The sequence below is a fragment of the Pogoniulus pusillus genome, chromosome 36 (assembly GCF_015220805.1).
Source record: "Pogoniulus pusillus isolate bPogPus1 chromosome 36, bPogPus1.pri, whole genome shotgun sequence".
NCBI classification, from domain to species: Eukaryota; Metazoa; Chordata; class Aves; order Piciformes; family Lybiidae; genus Pogoniulus; species Pogoniulus pusillus.
Genome location: NC_087299.1, coordinates 3,995,838 through 4,018,625, shown reverse-complemented (window position 1 = coordinate 4,018,625; position 22,788 = coordinate 3,995,838). Strand labels below are relative to the sequence as shown.

The 22,788-nt window shown below is 54.6% G+C and overlaps 3 protein-coding genes and 1 long non-coding RNA gene across 11 annotated transcripts in view; 2 read left to right on the top strand and 2 right to left on the bottom strand.

Moving 5' to 3' along the window:
* Positions 1-788: 788 nt before the first annotated feature.
* CTRC (chymotrypsin C) lies at positions 789-4,617 on the top strand. Its single transcript, XM_064171756.1, has 8 exons — positions 789-957; positions 1,054-1,169; positions 1,265-1,362; positions 1,460-1,585; positions 2,515-2,651; positions 2,732-2,877; positions 4,287-4,436; positions 4,543-4,617. The coding sequence occupies exons 1-8, from the start codon at positions 789-791 to the stop codon at positions 4,558-4,560; spliced, it is 960 nt and encodes a 319-aa protein (XP_064027826.1). The 3' UTR covers positions 4,561-4,617.
* Positions 4,618-7,015: 2,398 nt separating this feature from the next.
* On the bottom strand, positions 7,016-16,809 carry CASP9 (caspase 9). Of its 3 annotated transcripts, none has more exons than XM_064171784.1 (10): positions 16,772-16,809; positions 15,035-15,254; positions 14,504-14,584; positions 13,732-13,763; positions 11,772-11,948; positions 10,056-10,145; positions 9,238-9,385; positions 8,578-8,757; positions 8,309-8,418; positions 7,016-7,616 (listed from the first exon to the last, which is right to left on the bottom strand). In XM_064171784.1, the coding sequence occupies exons 2-10, from the start codon at positions 15,129-15,131 to the stop codon at positions 7,524-7,526; spliced, it is 1,008 nt and encodes a 335-aa protein (XP_064027854.1). In that variant the 5' UTR covers positions 15,132-15,254; positions 16,772-16,809; the 3' UTR covers positions 7,016-7,523. The 3 variants fall into 3 exon arrangements, with proteins under 3 accessions (XP_064027854.1, XP_064027852.1, XP_064027853.1); XM_064171782.1 differs by lacking the exon at positions 16,772-16,809 and adding an exon at positions 16,074-16,216; XM_064171783.1 differs by lacking the exons at positions 10,056-10,145; positions 16,772-16,809 and adding an exon at positions 16,074-16,216.
* The window catches only part of DNAJC16 (DnaJ heat shock protein family (Hsp40) member C16), a 21,553-nt gene continuing 15,071 nt past the window's right edge, over positions 16,307-22,788 (top strand). For 5 of the 6 annotated variants that reach the window (XR_010308507.1, XR_010308506.1, XM_064171776.1 and 2 more), the window contains exons 1-3: positions 16,307-16,584; positions 17,550-17,616; positions 19,471-19,801. Coding sequence is in view for 4 of the 6 variants with exons in the window: in XM_064171776.1 (XP_064027846.1) it covers positions 16,409-16,584; positions 17,550-17,616; positions 19,471-19,801 (574 nt within the window). In the remaining 2 variants the exon portion in view is untranslated. The remainder of the gene's footprint in view (positions 16,585-17,549; positions 17,617-19,470; positions 19,802-22,788) is intronic. The other variant, XM_064171775.1, reaches the window with a different exon arrangement.
* LOC135190425 (uncharacterized) overlaps positions 19,713-22,788 on the bottom strand; it is a 4,297-nt gene continuing 1,221 nt past the window's right edge. Inside the window, exon 3 of the long non-coding RNA XR_010308508.1 lies at positions 19,713-19,797. This is a non-coding gene — a long non-coding RNA (uncharacterized LOC135190425). The remainder of the gene's footprint in view (positions 19,798-22,788) is intronic.

Here is a 22,788-nt window from a genome sequence, read left to right as displayed (position 1 = left end):
CTGGCCTTGGCTACGTGGAACATGAGATAAGGGGACCCTGCCTGTGGGGACAGAAGGCTGGGGAGATGAACGTGTGCTGGAGTGGCTGGTGCTTGAGATTGGGGAGCAGTTGGGCTGCCCAGTACCCACAGGTTGCTTGGGGTTGAAAGGGACCCCTGGAGATCATCCAGTCAGGTTGCACAGAATGGTGCCCAGGTGGATTTTGAATGACTCCAGAGATGGAGACTCTGTCACCTTTCTGGGCAGCTCCAGTGCTCCACCACCCTTTAATTAAAGAAGTTCCTCCTCATGGTTAGATGGAACTTCTTGTGGTCAAGTTTGTGCCCGTTACCTCTTGTCCTGTCGCTGGGCATCACAGGCAAAAGCCTGGCCCCATCCTCCTGCCACCCACCCTTTAAGTATTGATCAGCACTGATGGGGCTGGTTAGACTGAGGGGGGTGCCTCAAGTCCTCAGCCTTCTTCATCAGAGATGTTTCAGCCCCCTCAGCATCTTTGCAGCCCTTTTGCTCTACCCCCTCCAGCAGTTCCCTGTCCTTCTTGAACTGGGGAGCTCAAAACTGCACCCAGGATTCCAGCTCTGGCATCCCTAGGGAAGAGTAGAGGGGGAGCAGAACCTTCTTTGCCCTGCTGGCCACTCCTGATGCACCCCAGGAGGGAGGCACAGCTGGTGGTCTGTCTGCCAGCCATCCCCCAAGAGGCACCTTGTCACCATGGTGGGGCCTGGTGCCACGGCATGGTGCTGGCACAGATGTGGCCATTCCCAGGTGGGACAGGTGAGAGCGATAAGATGGGGGCTAAGGACCCCCCACTGTGGGACAGCCACCACATGCTGGGGGTGGGAGGGGCACTGCCATGGTCACTGAGGGCTATAAGAGGGGAGAGCAGCAACGCTGCGGCACTTTGGGACTTGGCAACCATGCTGGGAGCTCTTTGTCTCGCTGTGCTGCTGGGCTACGGTAAGTGTGGGCAGCAAGAAGGGGATGGAGTGGGCAGGAGGACCTTGGTACCCACCCGCCCTGGTCCCCAGCACAGGGGCACAGGCAGTTACTGAGGTCCCTCTGCTGGGTGTCCTGCAGCCTACGGATGCGGCAACCCGGCCGTGCCGCCGCAGCTGAACACCCGCGTGGTTGGCGGTGAAGATGCCGTGGCCCACAGCTGGCCTTGGCAGGTAAGAGGGGACCCCCCCCACAGGGATGGGGAGCATGGGGAGCGGGGGAGGGAGGGGAACATGCCCGCTCTGATGCCATACCCCTGCCGTGGCAGATCTCGCTGCAGTACGACCGCTCCGGCACTTGGCGCCACACCTGCGGCGGGACCCTCATCGCCTCCAACTGGGTGCTGACTGCTGCCCACTGCATCAGGTGGGTGCTGGGTGCTTGGAGGGGAGGGAGTCTGCACCGGGGTGGAAAAGGTGGTGGTGGTGGTGGAGACTGACACCTTCCCTCTGCCCACCAACAGCTCCAGCCTGACCTACCGTGTGGTGCTGGGCAAGCAGGACCTGTCTGAAGCCGACGAGCCTGGCTCCTTGGCTGTGGCTGTGGATAAGATCATCGTGCACGAGAAGTGGAACTCCTATCTTATCATGTAAGGGGGAGATATGTCACAGGGGGAGCACTGGAGCTCAAATCTCTCATCCCCACATCTTGAGATCCTCCAGCTCCATGATTTGGAGTCTCTTGTCCCCAGGATTTTGAGTCCCCCATCCCCAGAGCTCAAGATCCTTCATCTCCATGATTTCGAGTCCTCCATCCTCATAGCTCAAGGTCCTCCATCTCCATGATTTGGAGTCCCCCATCCCCAGAGCTCCAGATCCTTCATGATTTGGAGTCTATTGTTCCTGATTTTGAGTCCTCCATCCCCAGAGATCAATATCCTTCATGATTTGGAGTCTATTGTTCCTATGATTTTGAGTCCTCCATCCCCAGAGCTCAGTATCCTTCATGATTTGGAGTCTATTGTTCCTATGATTTTGAGTCCTCCATCCCCAGAGCTCAGTATCCTTCATGATTTGGAGTCTATTGTTCCTATGATTTTGAGTCCCCCATCCCCAGAGCTCAATATCCTTCATGATTTGGTGTCTATTGTTCCTATGATTTTGAGTCCTCCATCCCCAGAGCTCAAGGTCTTCCATGTCCATGGCTTGAGGTCCTCCATCCCCACATCTTGGGGTCCCCCATCCCCCTGATTCAGGATCTTCTATTCCCACAACTCAAGGTTCTCCATCCTTAGAATTTGGAGTTATTCACCCCCAAGATTTGGAGTTCATCCATCCCACAACCCAAGGTCCTCTGTTCTTAAGATGTGGAGTCTCTTAACCCCACAACTGGAGGTCCTCCATCCCCACAACTCAAAGTCCTCTGTTCTTAAGATTTGTAGTCCCTCACCTTCATAGTTCAAGATCCTCCATCCCCACATCTCAGGATCCTCCATCCCCACATCTCAGGGTCTACCACCTCCCTGATTCAGGGTCTCCATCCCCACAACTTATCTCTCCCCACAACTCTCCCCCCCAGCAACGACATTGCCCTGATCAAGCTGGCAGAGGAGGTGGAGGAGACTGAGACCATCCGAGCCGCCTGCCTGCCACCTGCTGACCTGATCCTGGAGAACGACTACCCCTGCTATGTCACTGGCTGGGGATACATCCGCAGTAAGCCAGGGGTGCCCGGGAGGGGGTGCAGGGTGGAGGTTGCTTGGTGGCAGGGTGTGAGGTGTGACTTGTTGTTGCAGCCAATGGTCCCCTGTCTGATGCCCTGCAGCAGGCCCTGCTGCCTGTGGTGGACCATAGCACCTGCTCCAAGTGGAACTGGTGGGGCAGCACGGTGCGTGACACCATGGTCTGTGCTGGTGGCGATGGCGTCGTCTCTGGCTGCAGTGTGAGTGCCAGGACCATGGGGTCATGGGTACCATGAGGTGATGGGTACTATGGGATTGATGGTGGGTACCAGGGTGCCATGGGGTGATGGGTACCATGGGATTGATGGTGGGTACCAGGGGATCATGGGTGCTGTGTTACGGTGGGTACCATGGGATTGATGGTGGGTACCAGGGGATCATGGGTGCTGTGTTATGGTGGGTACCATAGGATTGATAGTGGGTACCAGGGGATCATGGGTGCCATGAGGTGATGGGTACCATGGGATTGATGGTGGGTACCAGGGGGTCATGGGTGCCATGAGGTGATGGGTAGCATGGGATTGATTGATGGTGGGTACCAGAGGGTCATGGGTGCCATGAGGTGATGGGTACCATGGGATTGATGGTGGGTACCAGGGGGTCATGGGTGCTGTGTTATGGTGGGTACCAGGGGGTCATGGATGCTGTGTTACGGTGGGTACCATGGGGTTGCTGGTGGGTACCAGGGGGTCATGGATGCTGTGTTACGGTGGGTACCATGGGGTTGATGGTGGGTACCAGGAGGTCATGGATGCTGTGTTACGGTGGGTACCATGGGGTTGCTGGTGGGTACCAGGGGGTCATGGATGCTGTGTTACGGTGGGTACCATGGGGTTGCTGGTGGGTGCCAGGGGGTCATGGGTGCTGTGTTATGGTGGGTACCATGGGGTTGCTGGTGGGTACCAGGGGATCATGGGTGCTGTGTTATGGTGGGTACCATGGGGTTGCTGGTGGGTGCCAGGGGATCATGGGTGCTGTGTTACGGTGGGTACCATGGGGTTGCTGGTGGGTGCCAGGGGGTCATGGGTGCTGTGTTACGGTGGGTACCATGGGGTTGCTGGTGGGTGCCAGGGGGTCATGGGTGCTGTGTTACGGTGGGTACCATGGGGTTGCTGGTGGGTACCAGGGGGTCATGGGTGCTGTGTTATGGTGGGTACCATGGGGTTGCTGCTGGGTACCAGGGGGTCATGGGTGCTGTGTTATGGTGGGTACCATGGGGTTGCTGCTGGGTACCAGGGGATGGTGGATTAAAAAGAAATTCTTTAGTGTGAGGGTGGTGAGACACTGGCACAGGTTGCCCAGGGAAGTTGTGGATGCTCCCTCCCTCGAGGTGTTCAAGGCCAGGTTGGATGAGACCTTGAGCAACCTGGGCTAGTGGGAGGTGTCCCTGGCCATGGCAGAGGGTTGGCAGTAGATGATCTTTGAGGTCACTTCCACACCAAACCATTCCATGGCTCTATGATTCTCTGATGCTCCCTGCCAAAAGTGGGCTGCAGGGAGAAAAGGAGTTGGCAGAAGTGCCCAAGTGACTTGTGGCTGTAGATCCCATGGAGGAGAAGGAGTGGGGGTGCCCAGGAGTGGGTGCTGAGTGTCCATCTGTCCTGGGCAGGGTGACTCTGGTGGCCCCCTGAACTGCCAGCGTGATGGACTCTGGGAGGTGAACGGCATCGTCAGCTTCGGCTCCGGGCTGAAGTGCAACATGAAGAGGAAGCCTACTGTCTTCACCCGTGTGTCTGCCTACATTGACTGGATCAACGAGGTGGGTGCCCCTTCCTCTACCCCCATGGAGGGGCTGAGCACACTCTCCCTGCTCTCACCCAGCCCAGAGTCTTACCATCAGCCCCCTCTTGTCTTCTTGTTGGCAGAAAATAAGCTCCAACTGAGGCCGTGGTGTGCAGTGCTGCAGCTCAAATGTGATAAAGACAACAGTGCTGAGCTGACCTCCTGTGTGCTGATGTTTGTTTTCTGGAGGGGAGGACATGATGGGCACCCAAGGCTGTGTTTGGTGATGCTGGAGCTTGGCCCATGTGCTCAGGAGGGTCCCCATGTGGTGCAGTTAGGCTGGATGGTGTCCTGGGGTGGCTGAGATGGGCATAAACCCCTAAGATGCCTTCAGCTGTGGGGAGAAAGGAGGTAGGAGCCATGCCCATGGCACCAAGGGCTTGAGGCTTGGGGACAGAAGGGATGGAGTCTGGCCCAGGTGGTCCTGAGGGGGGCTCTGGAGAACCCAAGTGGCCCTTGGGAAGCTCTAGAGGACTTGGTTGGTCCCAGCATGCTTTAGGGGACCTGGCTGGTGCTGGGATGCCTCAGGGGATCTTGCTGGTGGTACTGCACTGCTTGAAGATAGCTGATTTTTGATGGGAGGCTTGAGAGTGCAGATGGTCCTGGGAGGCTTGAGAGGGGGCTGGTTGGTCTAGGGGCTGCTTAAAGCAGACTTCTTGGAGCCTGGGGGCTCCTGAGAGCTGTGTGACACTGCCAGCTCTGGCTTCAGGACCAGCAATGTGGCCCAGAAACCAAGCATCTTATCATGAGGCTCTTTCCATGGTGCCTGGAGGAAGGTGAGTGGTGGGTCCTGCCTGTGTCATGCTTCTGGGGTCCTAAGAAGGAGCTGGGGACTGCCAGGGGGGAGATCTGAGATCTGCTGGGGACAGAAGTTGTGGCAACAGGAGCAGGAGTGGAGCCTGGGAGGTGTGGACAGGTGCCACACCATGAGCCACCAGGCAGAACCACTCACCATGCCAGTGGTTGTGCCATGTCATCATCTCTTCATGGCTGCTGGAGCCCAGCATGGACCCTTGAGGCAGAAGGACAACGATGAGAGATGGACTTCAAGCTTGGCAGGAGACATGATGGATGGTAGCCAGCTTTGGGGTCATGCTGCCAGTGGACCAGCACCATAGTGGCCACCAGGAGTGCAGGAGCTCCTGCTGGCCACTTGCCTGAGCTGGGCCAGGGCTGTGGGTCCTTCCAGGACCATGCAGCACTTGCCAGCCCCACCAGTGGTGTAAGTGGGGTGGGAGACTTTTGGAGGGTCTGGATGGGTTCTGTGGCAAAGAGAGCACAGCCATGAGCTGCAGGGGTAATAAAGGTCTGAGGACAGGTGGAGAAGCTTGCTCTGTCTCTGATGTCTGTGGGTGGTCAAGGTGCCATCTGGGCCAGCAGTGGGTGGGATGATGAGGTCCATGGCACCTGGGATGGGAAGCTACAGACTGTGGAGAGCAGGAGCTGCTCTCCACCTTGTCCTGGCTTCACCACTTCCCTTCCCCACCTCCCCAGGGCAGCTCCTTGGTCTCCAAGGATGCCTCTCCCCTGAAATCCCACAGAGCTTCTGACCTAAAACTGTCACCACAGCTATCCCCAGGGGCTCCTCAGGGGGTGTGTCTGGACTCAGCTCCAAGATTTGAAGGAATTCCCATTGGATTCCTGCTCTAACTCCTACTCAGTGTCTTCTTTGAGGGGTCAGGTGGCCACTGGGAATGCCACCAGTGACAGCTGGGGGCAAAAACTTTTCCTGAGCAAAGATTTTTGTGGTCTTCCCATTTCAGAGGAGCCTTCAGGAGATGCTGAGGTGGCACTCAAGGGACACAGTGGACAAGGGAATAGAACACAGAAGCTTTTAGATGTTTTTTTTTTCCCCCTTTTCCATTTTATTGAAAACATGAAATATCAAAGGCTAAAAACTCCTCTCTACTTGACTGGCAGACTTGGATTTCAGCCACCACTTCTCCAGGCAGCAAAGGACACAAAAATATCTTGGTTACCAAAAGTACACTTGGAGGCCAAGCATGGCCATGCTGTGGTGAGCTAGAGGTGCTCTGCTCTATGAGCATGGAGGCTCTGGCCTGGAATGGGCCATGCAAAAGAGGCTTCCTTCAGATGACACTGAGCTGAGGGAGTGTGGCTCTGCTGGAGGGTCAAGAGGCTCCACAGAAGGACCTGGGCAGGCTGGATCAAGGTGCTGAGGCCAATGGGCTCAGCAAGGCCAAGTGCTGAGTGCTCCAGGCTTGCTGGCAACTGCCCAGCAGAGAAAGACCCTGTAGGGGGTTGGCTGACAACAGATGAAGATGAGTCAGTGTGTGGCCAGGTGGCCAAGATCAGCATCCTGGCTTGGATCAGCAAGAGTAGGGCCAGCAGGAACAGGGCAGGGATCATTCTCCTGTATTTGGTACTGCTGAAACCATAGTTTCTGGGGCACTCACTCCAAGGACAGTGAGGGGCTGGAGCAGGTCCAGAGAAGGGCAACAAAGCTGAGGAAGGGTCTGGAGAACAGGGCTGGGGAGGGACAGCTGAGGGAGCTGGGGGTGTTCAGCCTGGAGAAAAAGAGGCTGAGGGGAGACCTGCTGGGTCTCTGCAACTCCCTGAAAGGAGGCTGAGGCCACATCAGGGTTGGTCTCTTCTTTCAAGGAACAGGTGGAAGGACAAAAGGAAATGGCCCCAAGTTGCACCAGGGGAGATTAGACATTAGAAGAAACTTCCTTCACTCAAATAGTTCTTCACCACTGGAACAGGCTTCCCAGTGAGGTGGTTGAACCCCCACCCCTGGAGATGTTTAAAAGCTGCAGAGCTGTGGTGCTGAGGGCAGCCTTGGCAGAGTCAGAGAAAGGTTGGACTGAGTGATCTTAAAGGGCTTGTCCAACCCAAACGATTCTGTGAGTCACCCATCCCTGCTCTGGCCCTAAGACATCTCCACCTGGTCTCCAGTGCCCAGCAGGGCCAGCAGGCACAGGTCACATTTCTCAGGACAAACACCTCAAGAGACAGACAAAAAGGCCACCAGGTGCAGGCTCCAGCCAGCTGCAGGGCAGGGTGCCCTCTGGCACTGGGCAGGGAGCTGGCAGCCCAAGGGTCAGTGGACCATGAAGAAGAATTTCTTACGGAGGAAGTTGAAGCAGCCTGGGACCTGCTTGTAGATCCCCCTGTCTGCCACAGCATCTGTCACCTGGGGACACAGGGAGAGTGGCTGAGAGAGCTCTTCCAACTCGAGTGGCACAGTGCTGAGGACAGAGAATTGGACTGTGGGGCAGGAGAGCAGAGAGGTCTCCCAAAATGAGACATCCAAGTGGCCCCAGCTGGATCAGCTACCATTGCCACTAGGGTGCTCCTGGAGCAACCAAGCTGGTGAAAGGTCTGCAGAACAGGACTGGTGAGGAGCAGCTGAGGGGGCTGGAGAAAAGAAGGCTGAGAGGAGACTTTCTGGCTCTCTACAGCTCTTGGAAAGGAGGTTGGAGCCAAGTAGGGGTTGATCTCTTCTCTCAAGGAACAAGTGACAGCACCAGAGGAAATAGCCTCAAGTTGCCCCAGGGGAGGTTTTGGTTGGACATGAAGAGCCATTTCTTCCCCAGATGGGTTTTCAAGGCCTGGAACAGACTGCCAGGGATGAGGTGCCCACAGCTTCTCTGGGCAATCCCCCTCAGTGTATCACCTTCCTCACAGTAAAGAACTTCCTTTTGACATCCAGCCTAAATCTCCCCTGCTCCAGCTTCAAACCTTCACCCCCTCTATCACCACAGGCTCTTAGCAAAAGCCCCTCTCCAGCTCTGCTGTAGCCTCCTTCCTCACTCCTCTTCCATGCCCCTGCACATTACAGCTCCCTCACCATGAGCACAGAAAGCAGAAGCAAAAAGCAGTTACCTTCACTAGCATGCTCAGCAGGTCTTCTGCATAGGCACACTGCTGCAGCACGTTCACCAGTGTCTCCACATACCAGGAGCCTCTCGATTCCTCCCTCCAGGACACATAACCTTCAGAGAAAGAATGAGGACACTGTCGCTAAAGCCATCCCTCCGTTCTCACCTCCCCGAGTTCCTGCTGCCCCCTGCTGTCCCCACCGGTCCCTCCCTTTGCCCGCAGAGCTCTGAATTCTTGGCTAAATCCCCCTTAAATCCACAAAGGTTTTGCACCTGGGAAAGTTGAGTAGGAGACCAGGATGTCACTGGGTGTGGGCAGACAGGCCACGGCGTCTGGCTGGTCCAGGTTCCCCTGTGGAGTCTGGAAAGGATTTGCATCTGACTCCAAGGGACCTCCAGGAGCTTCCTCACCAGGGGCATCATAATTCACTACAAAGCCTCGATCCTTCTGATCTGCAGAGAGCAGCAACAAGAAGGCAATCCCTGAGGTTCACCTTACTCAAGCATTCAAACACTGTATGACCTCGTTAGGAGAAGGTAAAGTTACAGAAAGGACAAAGGCCTTCCCAGGAAACAAAGATTTGGGGCTCTTTGGCTGTGGAAAGCCCTCAGGCTGTGCTTCTCACACTTTAATTCTCCATCAACCTCACAGCTGAAGACCTGGAGCCACCACTCCAGGTGCACTGCTTGGCTGTGTGCAGTAGTTACTCCCCTCCTCCCATCCTCTACCTCCTTATCATGAAGAAAAAGCATTCCAGAAGCCACAAATCCTGTTCATGCCTGAGCCCTCAGACTCAACCTGTGCTAGACTCAACCCATGCCCAAGAGTTGAAAGAAGAGTGCTGAAGACAACCAATAAAGAAATGAGAAGCCAAAGCCTAACAGCATCTCCAAAACCTGCTCACACCCAATGACTCCAAAACAAAGATTCACCTCCACCACAGGCCTGGATGAAGAAGAGTTTGGGTTTTCCTCTCAAACTGGGGCAATTGGACCCATTGAAATAGTTCACAATCTTTTCTACTGGGATGAGATTTCCATCTGTCCCACAAATGGCTCCAGGGAACTGAATGTGGCTGACCTGCAAGAGGAAAGTGACCAGCAGCTAGTCACAGGCAAGGTGAGGCCAGCTCTGAGGCAGCTTTGCCATGCAAGATCAGGCTTGGTGTGGTCCTGGGCAGCCTGAGCTAGAATCGTAGAATCAGGCAGGTTGGAAGAGAGCTCCAAGCTCATCCAGCCCAACCTAGCACCCAGACCTGCCCAATCAACCAGGACTAAGTGCCCCAGTCAGGCTTGGCTTCAACACCTCCAGGCACACAGACTCCACCACCTCCCTGAGCAGCCCATTCCAATGCCAATCACTCTCTCTGCCAACAACTTCCTCCTAACATCCAGCCTAGACCTCCCCTGGCACAACATCCAACACTTGCCTAACCATCACTCTCCTCACCTTTCATGCTGGCTTGTGATAGATGGCTTTGACCACCACCACCACCACCACCTTCCCCCATCAGGGCTGGAGATATGGCAAGAACTAAACGACCACAGGATGAAGGTCAGGGCCAGCATCCTTCACCCTGCTCATCATTCAGAGCCAGATTCTACACCCCAAACTGCTGGAGAACACTTGTCCACACTGGATCAAACCACAGCAGAGAAGCTCCCACTGATCTTTAACCCATGGGACACCAGCACAGGGAATTAACCCCTTCCACGTGGTGCTGAGCCAAGGGAGAGCTGCCCAAACCCACCTGACGGCCATGGGAGAGGATGACCACAACACAGCAGTCCAAGGCGCTGTGGTCTTGTCGTGCCAGCTTCTGCAGCTCCACAACCATCTCCTGCACAGACAAAGATCACAGAAAGGTGAGCCACACCTCAGCCACAGGTTACTGCTGGGCCCTGCTGTGCTGCTCAGAAGGATCCAGAAGATCTCAGAAGGATCTCTCTGCTGCAGGGTAACATGCAGCCCACATACAGGCAGCAGAAGCACCAGCAGAGAGTGAGCGTTTTGGTAGCTCTGCCCTTAATTAACACTTGGCTGCTTTAATGACCCAGGTTTTGCTCCTCACTGCAGTCTGTACAATACAGCAACACAAACCAAACACACAACCATCAACCCAACACCACCACAGTCACTGAACCATGTCCCCAGGTGCCATGTCTACACATTTTTTGACTACCTTCAGGGAAGGAGACTGCAGCACCTCCCTGGGCAGCTTCTACCAGTGCCTGACCACTTGCAGTGAAGAAATGTTCCCTCACCTGCCCAGCTGCAGGACCCCACACCTGCCCTTGCTGAACTTCATGAAGTTCCCTCCTTCCCTCTCTCCAGCTTGGCCAGGTCTGGCTGGATGGCAGCACAGCCTGATGAGGAGTCAGTCACTCCTCTCACTTTTAAGTCATCTGAAGGTCCACTCTTTCCCCTCATCCAGGTCACTGATCAAGATGTTGAACTAGACTGGAGCCAGTTCTGACCCCTGGGGAACACCAATACACTGTACCACTGATCACAACTCTCTGAGCTCTTTCAGCCAGTTCTTACTCCACCTCACTGTCTACTCATCCAACCCACACCTCCAAGCTTCCCTAGGAGGATGTTATGGGAGACAGCATCTAAAGCCTTGCTGAAGTCAAAGCAGACAACAATCACTGCTCTCCTCTCACCCACCCAGCTGGTCACACCATCACAGAAAGCTGTCAGATTGGTCAAGCATGATTTCCCTTCATGAATCCATGCTGACTACTCCTGATAGCAGTCAGCAGAGATGAGTGGCTAAGGCTTTGCTGAAGTGCAGACAGACAACTGGAGCAGGTTTCCCAGGCAAGTTGTGGCTGTCTCCTCCCTGAAGGTATTCAAGGCCAGGTTGGATGAGGCCTTGAGTGACCTGTTCTGTGACAGGAGGTGTCCCTGTCCATGGCAGGAAGTTGGAACTGGATGAGCTCTGAGGTCCCTTCCAACCCAACCCATTCTGTGATTCTATGATTCTAACAACCACAAATAAGGTTCTGTTCATTATTTCTCTGTCAGGTAGATGCTGGGGCTTGCAGTGCTGCCAACACAGGGATACATGTCCTCATTGCTATCTACAACTACCTGAAGGGGCATTGTAGCCAGGTGGGGGATGGCCTCTTCTCCCAGGTAACAAGCAATAGAGCAAGGGGACACAGTCTCAAGTTGTGCCAGGGTAGGTCTAGGCTGGATATTAGGAAGAAGTTCTTCACAGAGAGAGTGATTGGCATTGGAATGGGCTGCCCAGGGAGGTGGTGGAGGCACTGTCCCTGGGGGTCTTCAAGAAAAGACTGGATGAGGCACTTAGTGCCATGGTCTGGTTGATTGGATAGGGCAGGGTGATAGGTTGGACTGGATGATCTTGGAGGTCTCTTCCAACCTGGTTGATTCTATGATTCTAAGTGCTCCCATCACCTCTTCTCCCACATGCTGGCTGGACATGGCCAAGCCTCACCTGAGCCTTCAGATCTCGCTTTGTCAGGACGTTGAAGGAGAAGGCCTTGAAGATCCTCTCCAGCTTCTCACAGTCCACATCAGAGCCATTTCGAGTTGACAGCTTTGAATCTCTGCTGAAGGTGACGTTGTTGAAGACCAGGCAGTGTCCACAAGGCTTTGCTTTCAGCTGGTAAACCTGGCAGGCACACAGCACAATTAAACATCCACTTCATTAAGCACCCACTTTGTTAAGAGAAGGATGAGGATGAGCAGAGGGCTGCAGCACCTCTCCTATGGAGACAGACTGAGGGAGTTGGGGCTGCTCAGTCTGGAGAGAAGAAGGGCTCCTGAATTCAAGAGAGATGTTGAGGTGCTGGAAGGTGTCCAGAGAAGGACAGCAAAGCTGGGAGGGGCCTGGAGCACAGCCCTGTGAGGAGAGGCTGAGGGAGCTGGGGGGGTGCAGCCTGCAGAAGAGGAGGCTCAGGGCAGAGCTCATTGCTGTCTACAGCTACCTGAAAGGAGGCTGTAGCCAGGTGGGGTTGGTCAACCAGCAACAGAACAAGGGGACACAGTCTCAAAGTGTGCCAGGGGAGGTTCAGGCTGGATGTCAGGAGGAAGTTGTTGTCAGAGTGACTGGCATTGGAATGGGCTGCCCAGGGAGGTGGTGGAGTCTGTGTGGCTGGAGGTGTTGAAGCCAAGCCTGGCTGGGGCACTTAGTGCCATGGTCTGGTTGGTTGGGCAGGGCTGGGTGCTAGGTTGGACTGGATGAGCTCGAAGGTCTCTTTCAACCTGTTTGATTCTGTGATTCTAAGGCTCCCAGGAGACCTTATTGTGGCCTTCCATTATCTGAAGGGTGCTACAGGAAAGCTGGGGAGGGACTTTTTAGGGTTTCAGGTAGTGATAGCACAGGGGGAAATGGAGTAAAACTAGAACTGGGTAGATACAGACTGGATGTTAGGAAGAAGTTCTTTACCATGGGAGTGGTAAGACACTGGAACAAGTTGCTCAGGGAGGTGGTGGAAGCTTCATCCCTGGATGTTTTTAAGGCCAGGCTGGATGTGGCTCTGGGTAACCTGATCTAGTGTGAGGTGTCCCTGCCCATGGCAGGGGGGTTGGAAGCTGATAATCTTTAAGGTCCCTTCCAGCCCTGACAATTCTGTAACTCTATGATTAAACTCCCTCTTAACCTGATCCAACAGGGTGCAGCACCAATCAGGAAAGAGTCTTTCAAGTGGTGCATTTCACCTTTCTTCCATCTCTCCAGGCCTAGGGGTGGATGAGAGCATCCATCCTCCACAGCATGTTGTTACCAGCAGCTGAGCAACATAAAACAACCTCTCAAGGCACAAACTTCCTCTGTGAAAAAGCAGCTGCTTCATCACCTGCAGCATCTCCAAGGGCAAGCTGAGGTTTCTAGGAGTTATTTTAGGTGGCCAAACTTCCCCATTAGAGGTGGAGCAGTTAAGTCCCTCAGGGACTCAGCTTTACCGCCACCAACTGCACCACAAGAACTTCATGAGAACCACCCAAATACTTGCACCAAATCAGCCACAAACCTCCCAAATGGGCAGCCAAAACTGTGAGCTACCAGAAGTCAACTCCAGCTGTGCTCCCCAACAGGTCAAGAGGTTTGATGTTGCTTGCCTGGTGTCTGTCTTTCAACAACAGGATTACAAGGTCCAAAGACCACTTTGTAGAGCACACACAACTTGGTGCCTTCTAGAATCACCATTTGCCTTGCTGGGAACTGCTTCAGCACCAGCTTAAACTCTGTGTTATGTTATGGTCTTCAGGAGGAGGTGGTCAGCGATTGACCCAGTCTGAATTTATCAGCCCTGTAACTGTGGTGTCAGTGACTCAGATCACTTAGATAACACCAAGCAAGAACTGGTGAGCCCAGGGCTGTCTTCTGGCAGCCACTCACAAGGCACAGAGCTCTTGTTTAATGGAAAACATTTTGGGCCTAACCAAACACTCACCAAGTTGTGGTTCCTCTTGTCAACAGCTGACCCTGCAACACACAACAAAGATGTGGTGTTTAGCTCTTCTCAGCCCACCATGAGATGCTCCTCCTAGAATTCATAGAATCATTTGGGTTGGAAAAGACCCTTTAAACTCACCCAGTTCAACTATTCTCTAACTCTACCAAGGCTGGGGCTAAACCATGGCCCTCAGCACCACACCTCTGCAGCCTTTAAGCACCTCCAGAGATGGGGATTCAACCATCTCTCTCATCTCCTTAATTCTCTCAGCTGCTCCTCCAGATCCTTCACCAGCTTCACTGCCCTTCTCTGGAGCTGCTCCAGCACCTTAATGTCTTTGGAGTGAAGGGGACAAAACTGAATCCAGTACTCAAGGTGTGGCTTCACCCTGCCCTGGTCCTGCTGGCTGCACTCTTGCTAATCCAAGCCAGGCTGCTGGTGGCCTTCTTGCCACCTAGGCACACCTTGGCTCATCTTCAGCTGTCAACCAACACTCCCAGGGTCTTTCTCTGCTGGGCAGTTTGCAGCCACTCTGCCTCAGGCCTGGAGCATTCATAGGGTTGTTGTGACCCACGTTCAGGACCCAGCCCTTGGCCTTGTTGAACCTCAGCTGATGGATCCAGCCTGGCCAGGTCCTTCTGCAGAGATTCCCATCAGTCCTTCCCTGTCACCCAGGATACATCAGTGACAAGTACAATTTCCCCATTCCTGCCTGATCACAGACTGGGAACAAGCACTTGGTTTGTTGTCTCTTTGAGGCATGGCTTACCCTGGGCTGGTATGGGAGACATCTGAGGTCTTTCACTCTCAGCTTGGACTGGGATGGACAAACGTTCAGGGAAGCTGACATCTGTAATGACAAGGGACAGGCAAGTCTGACCTTCTCCCTGTCTGATTTCATGCACAAGTGGGTGCCCAGAAGGACCTGATCCTGTCACAGCACCCCTGCTGTGATACCACATCACATTCTCATTGCCCTTGTCAAGGTTTAAGGGACAAATGTTTCTCCTTCCAACAACAGAAGATGGATCTGCTGGATCCAGCAGATCACAGGATGGTGAGAATGTGGCAAAATGCATTTTCACCAAGGAACCACATGCAAAAAAAACCCCACAGAGCAGGAACTCTGAATACCACAAGTACAGAATCTGAGCTTCAATCTTCTGCTACTGGACAGCAAGGCATTCTCCCAACAGCTGTGTGCACTCTCCTCTACAAATCCAGACCTCACAGATGATTCCCCATGGAGAAGGGATCCCAGCTGCCACCCCTGTGCTGCTCTTAGCCCTGAAATACTCACTTCTGTTACTCTTTTCTCTGTGTACCTCCAGCTCCACAGGCCTGAGGTCGGGCAGCTGTGGTGGAGCTGGCAGGGCCTGGCACTTCTCCATCAGCATGTCTGCGAGGCCACCCTGCCCAGTATCCCGAAGGATGGAGAGGAAGATGGGAAAAGCCTGCTTCCCTCGGGTCTCCAGGTCAATGATCAGCTTCCTGGCTTGATCTCCTCGGCTGCCAGCACTCTGCAGAGAAGGGGAGCCCAGGACAAGGCACATTCACCCCTAAGCAAGACAAGTCCTTCCAGCCAGCACACAGAGAGGGGAAACTGTGGAATCCACACCCAGCATGGCATGAAGAAGACCACCAGCAGCCACCCCAACAGCAGCTCCCAGAGGCAGGACATATGACTGCAGCCCAGCATAGGGCTTGGAGGGAGGAGGAAGCATCTCCATGGGAACATCTCTGTAAGGGTCCCAGAGCCCTGGCACAGGCTGCCCAGAGAGGTTTTGGAGTCTCCTTCTCTGAAGCCTTTCAAGGCCTGTCTGGATGTGTTCCTCTGTGATCTGTGCTAGATTGTGTGGTCCTGCTCTGGCAGGGAGGTTGGACTCAGTGATCGCCTTGGGTCCCTTCCAACCCCTGACATCCTGTGATAAACAGGCACCCCCTAGGCCGTCACCAGCGCGCAGGACAAGGCGGAAACAGCCTCCCTTGGGCCTGTCGCTGGGACTTTGAACACAGTCCCCAGGGGCTGAGAGGTCAGGGGGGCCACACCCTCAGGCCTGTTGTATCGGCTGAGGCGAAACAAGACCCACCCTCTGACCTGCCACGGAGGCTAAGGGGTCACTGCATCTTCCCTTGGGCTTGCTACCGGGCTCAGTGGACACGGGGGAGCTCGGAGCTCTCTCGGGCCTGAGGGGACACGATGCTCCCCCCCCCCAGGCCTGTCACTGGTGCCAGGCGAACGCAGGGGTCCCGCCCCAAGGCCTGCCCCCAGCAGCGAGGGGCACAGGGGCCCTCCCTCGGGCCTGTGCCCGGAGGCTCGGCGGAAGCGCGGGGCGCACCTGCAGCTCCTCGATCATGGTGCGGGTGAAGAGGCCGCGCTGCTCCAGCGGCTCCCAGAGCGGCGCCACCCGCAGCTCCGCCACCAGCCGCGGCCGCCCGCGCCGCAGGGCTCGCCGCTGCGCCTCCTCCATGGCGCCGCCGCCGCTCTGCCCGCCTCGTCTCGCTGACCGGAAGTCGGCGCCGTCTCTATGGTGACGGCGGGGCGGGCGCGCCGGAAGCGGCGGCGCGGGGGGGCTGAGGGCGGCTCGTCCGCGGCCCTCGCCGGTCCTGCAGCGCCGGTGTCTGCCTCCCGTCCCGTTCCCCCGCACTTCCGTGCCGACCCTCCGCCGGAGCCATGGAGCTAGGGCGGGCAGGTCGAGCCTGGGTCGCCGTCCTGCTACTGGCGGCCCTGGGAGCGCAGGCCGCGGCGGCAGCGGCGGGGGACTTCGACCCGTACCGCGTCCTGGGGGTCGGCCGGAGCTCCAGCCAGGCCGACATCAAGAAGGCCTACAAGCGGCTCGCCCGGGAATGGTACGTGCCTCCTTTCCGCCTGGACCTTCCCCTGGGCTCTGATCCCCTGCGGACGCACGGCGGCGGGGACAGACAGACACAGACACACGCACACGGTGTCGTTTGGCGTCCTCTCGGTTGCCGGAGCTAGGCCGCCGTGCTTTGAGCAGCGCGAAGTGCTGCAGGGTGGTGGCATTAGCCACCTTACCTGGCTGTCCGTGCCGAACGGGGGCTCAGGAGGCAGGGAGAGATGAGCGATGAGTCCTTCCGGCAAGCCAAGAGTCCTCTTGAGGCCAAGCAACCGCTTTCACGCTAGGAACCTGTGCTGTAAACCGCTCCCGGAGTCTGGCCACGGGGGAAAGAGTTCTTCCTGACTCGGCTGGGAGCCTTTAATACGTCTCAGTTTGATACATCATTACCCGAAGGCAACTCAGCCCCCGTGCTGGGACGGAAACGTGTTGCATCGCTAAGTGTCATGTCTGCTGCTTTGGTTGTGTGCTCGGAGGAGCAGGCTTGAGGGGGGAAAGCCTCACCTGGAGCTTTCAGAGCTCTGTGTGTGCTCTGAGGAGCAGGCTTGAGGGAAATAGCCTCACCTGGAGCTTTCAGAGCCTGCATAGTTCTGTCAGAGACATCCCCGGGGGCTGTGGTAGGAGGCGTTTCACAGGAAGGACTCGGCAGATATGTAGGGCAGGAGCTGAGGGATGTGTGGCTGCTGTGGGTAGGAGAGATACACATCCCCTGTCCCGGGCTGCTGGTGATGGGTCAGCTGAAGAAACAGGGCTGCAGGAAGATGGATGTGTCCCAGTGCTGTGTTTTGGGGTTGGATGTGAGGAGGGAGAGCACTTGCTGGGTATAAAATGTGCTGTCAGCCTCGGGATGCTGCCACGCACCACCTGCATCTCGCTCACCTCTGAACAGAGGCTGACAGCTCACTGGGCCCCCTGGGGAACCACTGACCCCTTTTTTCTTCTGGTTCTGCCTCGTAGGCACCCTGACAAAAACAAGGACCCAGGAGCAGAAGACAAATTCATCCAGATTAGCAAGGCCTACGAGGTAACATGCTCCTGTTGCTAAACTCCTGCTGTTGTTTAGGGTTCAGTGATGTTATTTTTCTGCTCTGGGGCTTTGTGCTTTTTCTGTGTACATCTACAAAGAGAAAGTGCTCAACCCTCTGGAGGTGCCCAGAGAAGCTCAGGCTTGTGGTTTTTTTCTGCACTGGATGCCAGCAGCATGGTCTGTGTGACAAATAGTTTGCTACAAGCCTGCCCTGCTCTCAGTTAAAAGAGGAAGAGTTTAGCTTTCAAACTAGTTGTTAGGGAAGGGTTCTTTATGATGAGGGTGGTGAGACACTGGAACAGGCTGCCCAGGGAGGTTGTGGATGCTCCTTGCCTGGAGGTGTTCAAGGCCAGGTTGATTGAGGCATTGGGCAGCCTATGCTGGTGGGAGGTGTCCCTGCCTATGGCGGGGGGTTGGAACTGGCTGAGCTTTGAGGTCACTTCCAACCTAAAGCATTCATTGATTCTGAGTATTAGCAAGCCCCACACAGCTGGGTGGCTGCCTTGGCCGTGTCACGGGTACCTCTCAGTGTTTGGGGGATGATGTAAGTGACATTAATCACCAGAGGGCTTTAGTAACTTCAAATTATTCCTTGGATAAGTCATTATTTTGCACGTTGCTCCTGCATGGCTCTGGAGATTGGCTGCCCCAGTTTGAGGAAGCTGACCCTGATCGTTCCATGGCAGGGAAGCTGAGCCTGCGGAAAGAGAGCAAATCCTCAGCTGCTGGCTGCAAAATGCAGCTTGTCTAAAACTACTTCTGCTTTCTGATGTGCTGAGGAACTCTCAGTGTTCAAGCAGACGCCAGCAGAAGCTGCTCCAGAAAAGAGCATTAATGCTTAGATGGCTCAGGGAGCAATTGGTGTCAGAAATGGATGCAGCAAGCCTGAGCTGCAGCCTCCTGTTCTTTGGGATTTGGCTTTTATTTTTTTCCCCAGGCTTATTTCAGTATATTTCTCTCTCTGGCACACAGCACAGGCTGCACATTCCCTCCTAGCCCATCCATATGCAGCTGCAGTTATTTCACAGGATCATGGAATGGTAGGGGTTGGAAGGGACCTCTGGAGATCATCCAGTCCAAGAGCCCCCACAAGGTAGTGTCACCTAGAGAAGGTCACACAGGAACACATCCAGTGGGGTTCTGAATGTGTCCAGGGATGATGACTCCACCACATCTCTGGGCAGCCTCTTCCAGTGCTCTGGCAACCTGAATTCAAAGAAGTTTTTCCTCATGCCTAGAGGAAACTTCTTAATGGTCAAGTTTGTGCTTATTACCTCTCATCCTGTCACTGGGCACCACTGAGTAAAGCCTGGTCCCATCCTCCTGCCACCCACCCTTGAAGTATTTGTAAGCATTGATGGGGTTCCCCCTTCATCTACTTTTCTCCAGACTAAAGAACCCAAATTCTCTCCATCTTTGCTCTTAAGAGAGATGCTTCAGTCCCCTAATCCTCTTTGTAGCCCTTTGCTGTACCCTCTCCAGCAGCTCCCTGTCCTTCTTGAACTGGGGAGCCCAAAACTGCTCCCAGTACTCCAGATGTGGCCTCACCAGGGCAGAGTAGAGAGGGAGTGAAACCTCTCTTGACCTACTGGCCACACTCTTCTTGATGCACCCCAGAAGACCATTTGCCTTCTTGTGCACAGGGGGAACCTGTCCACCAGCACTCCCAGCTGCTCTTCCCTAGAGCTGCTCCCCAGGGTTATCTCCTTACTTTCTTCTGCCTAAATACACAAACTGCCAGCAGAGGAACTCCTGCCTGAAGGCTTGTCTCTTGATTGGGGATTGTGGATCATCCAAGGATCATTGTCAGGCCACTTTCAGGTGCCCATTCTTCTATCATCTGCTTCCCAGATTCTCTCCAACGAGGAGAAGAGGGCAAACTTTGATCGCTACGGAGACGCTGGGGAGAGCCAGGGCTACTCCCAGCACCAGCAGCGCCAGTTCCACCACTTCCACGAAGGCTTCTACTTTGATGAGTCCTTCTTCCACTTCCCCTTCAACTCAGAGAGGAGAGACAGCTCTGATGAGAAGTACCTGCTCCATTTCTCCCACTACATCAACGAAATCCTGCCAGACAGCTTCAAGAAACCTTACCTCATTAAAATCACCTCGGACTGGTGCTTCAGCTGCATCCACATCGAGCCTGTCTGGAAGGAGGTCGCTCAGGAACTGGAAGCACTGGGTAAGAACAAGGCTGGTTAGGTCCAGTGGAACTGCAGGGGTTGTCTTCAGCTATGGGGGGCTGAGTTTAGCTCATAGATTGCCTAAAGGATCTATCCTAATGTTTTCCAGTCGTGATTGGTGAGGCAATGTGTTAGAAGGGAGGGGAAGAAAGAGTCCCATGGATCACAGGAGCACATAGCCAGTGGCTTAGCCTGGTGCTGATCATAGAATCAGAGAGTGGGTTGGGTTGGAAGGGACCTTAAAGATCATCCAGTTCCAGCCCCCTGCCATGAGCAGGGACACATTCCACTAGCCCAGATTGCTCAAGGCCTCATCCAGCCTGGCCTTGAACACCTCCAGGGAGGTGGAATGCACAACCTCACTGGGCAACCTGTGCCAGTGTCTCCCCATCCTCACTCTAAACAATTTCTTCCTAATCTCCACTCTAAATCTCTCTCTTCTGCCTTCAATCTATTCCTTCTCATCCTGTCACACCAAGCCCTTGCCTAAAGTCCCTCCCCAGCTCTCTTGTAGCCCCTGTACTAGAAGGCTGCTCCCTGGGTGAAGCCTTCTCTTCTCCAGGCTGAAAAGCCCAAACTCTCTCAGCCTATCTTCACAGAAGTGCTGCAGCCTTCAGATCACTTTTGTCTGCTCCAGAGACCCACTCCAACAGTTTGATGTCTTTGTTTTGTTGGCTGCACCAGAACTGGATGCAGTGATGCTAATAAAGGGATGCTAAGACAGGGTGGCATGGCCATGGACTGATAGCACTGCTACAAACCAAGCCTCAATTTGTGGTGCCTAAATGCTGTGTTCCTCTTCCTCCTGCACTTGGCTGGCTCTAATCCTTGCAGAAAACCTCTTCAGCTTTAGGCCTGCTGCCATACAGTGAGGTTTTGAGGCTCATTAAAGATGTTTGGATGCCAAGGAGGTGTTTTTCACATGCCCCTCTGCACTCAGCTGCTTTGCTTTCCCTGCAGATGAAGGCTCAGCAGGCAGCAGGAGACACAGGCAGGGTAGTTCCTGCTTACTAAGATTTTCTTCCTTGATGTTTTCATGTGGCACATGAACCACCAGCAGACAACAAAAGAGGACAGGGTGTTCTCTCTCTAAATAAAACTACAAGTCTTAAATACAATACTGAAGGAGGAGAGCAGAGAGTTAGAAACATAGAATCAGGTTGCTTAGAAGGGACCTTTAGGATCATCCAGTTCCAGCCCTTAACCCAGTACTGCCACATCACCACAAAACCATGTCCCTCAGCATCACATCTCCATGGCTTTGAAGCACCTCAAGAGATGGGGACTCTGCCCTGGGCAGCCTGTTCTGGAGTTGGACATCCCTTTTGGGGAAGAAATTGTTCCTCATGTCCAACCTCAACCTTCCCTGGTGCAACTTGAGACTGTTTCTTGGCCTATCCCTTGTTCCTCGGGAGAAGACACCAACCCCCACCTGGCTCCAATTTCCTTTCAGAGAGCTGTAGACATCAGTGAGGTCTCCCTTCAGCCCCCTTTTCTCCCCAGGTCATAGAATCATGGAATGGTGTGGGTTGGAATTGACTTCCAAAGATCAAGTGGAGGACATTCACTAGATCAGGTTACTCAGAGCCTTCTTGAGCATCACCTTGAATATTTCCAGGCATGGGGCCCCAACCACCACCTGCACCCCTGTTGCAGAGTTCCACCATCCTTATAGTAAAGGACCTGTTCCTAACATCCAATCTAAATCTGCTCTGCTCAAGTTTGAAGCCATTGTCCCTTGTCCTGTCCCTGCAGGCCTTTGCAAACAGTCTCTCTCCATCCTTCTTGTAGCCCACTTCAGGTACTGGCAGGCTGCTGTTAGATCTCCCCAGATCCTTCCCTCCATGCTGAACACCCCCAGCTCCCTCAGCCTGTCCTCATAGCAGAGGTGCTCCAACCCCCTGATCATTTCAATGGCTCTCCTCTAGACCTTCTCCGTCAGGTCCATGTCCTTCCTATATTGAGAGCTCCAGACCTGGATACAGTACTCCAGATGAGGTCTCACCAGAGCAGACCAAAGTGGCAGAATCCCCACTCTGTATCTGCTGGCAACACAGCTTTGGATGCAGCCCAGGATGTGATCTGCTTTCTGCCATCTGGGCCATCAGCTGCTCCCCACAAAGATTTGTTCCCCAGACCCTTCACCAGCTTTCTTGCCCTTCTCTGGACATGCTGCAGCAGATAATTAAGAGAGACAGTCCCATGAATAGCTCCTGTAGGAGGGACAGTCATAGAATCATGGAATAGTTTAGGTTGGAAAGCACCTCAAAGCTCAGCCAGTTCCAATCCCCTGCCATAGGCAGGGACACCTCCCACTAGAGCAGGTTGCACAAGGACTCATCCAACCTGGCTTGAACACATCCAGGGAGGGAGCATCCACAGCCTCCCTCTGCCAGTGTCTCACCACCCTCACTGCAAACAACTTCTTCCTAACATCCACTTTTAATCTCCCCTCTGCCACTTCAGACCTATTCCTCCTTGTCCTCTCATTCCCAGACCTTGTCAATAGTCCCTCTCCAGCCCTCCTGTAACCCCCTTCAGATCCTGCAAGGCCACTCCAAGGTCTCCTGGAAGCCTTCTCTTCTCCAGGCTGGAGAGCCCCAACTCTCTCAGCCTGTCCTCACAGCAGAGCTGCTGCAGCCCTCTCAGCATCTTGGTGGCCTCCTCTGGGCTGGCTTTGACAATTCCATGTCCTGCTTGTGCTGGGGGCTCCAGAACTGCACCCAGGACTGCAGGTGGGGTGAGGAGAGCAGAGCCAAGGAGCAGAATCCCCTCCCTTGCCCTGTGCCCACACTGCTCTTGCTGCAGCCCAGCACAGGGTTGTGTCTGGGCTGCACTCACACTGCAGGCTCCTGTTGAGCTTTTCCTCACCCCAGACCCCCAGGGCCTGTTCCTCAGGGCTGCTCTCAGCCATTCCCCACCCAGCCTGGAGCTGTGCTTGGGATTGCACCCACTCAGGTGCAGGACCTTACACTTGGCCTTGTTG

What these genes read in the sequence shown, in the direction of transcription:
- CASP9 (XM_064171782.1), bottom strand. Translation starts at nt 16,205, where the DNA reads ATGGAGGAGGCGCAGCGGCGAGCCCTGCGGCGCGGGCGGCCGCGGCTG. An exon ending in ACAAGAGGAACCACAACTTG is followed by an intron (nt 11,949 to 13,731) that starts GTGAGTGTTTGG and finishes TGTGCCTGCCAG; the next exon opens with GTTTACCAGCTGAAAGCAAA. An exon ending in CATCCAGGCCTGTGGTGGAG is followed by an intron (nt 8,758 to 9,237) that starts GTGAATCTTTGT and finishes TGCTCTCTGCAG; the next exon opens with ATCAGAAGGATCGAGGCTTT.
- CTRC (XM_064171756.1), top strand. Translation starts at nt 789, where the DNA reads ATGGGGGCTAAGGACCCCCCACTGTGGGACAGCCACCACATGCTGGGG. An exon ending in TGGAACTCCTATCTTATCAT is followed by an intron (nt 1,586 to 2,514) that starts GTAAGGGGGAGA and finishes TCTCCCCCCCAG; the next exon opens with CAACGACATTGCCCTGATCA. An exon ending in TGGCTGGGGATACATCCGCA is followed by an intron (nt 2,652 to 2,731) that starts GTAAGCCAGGGG and finishes TTGTTGTTGCAG; the next exon opens with CCAATGGTCCCCTGTCTGAT.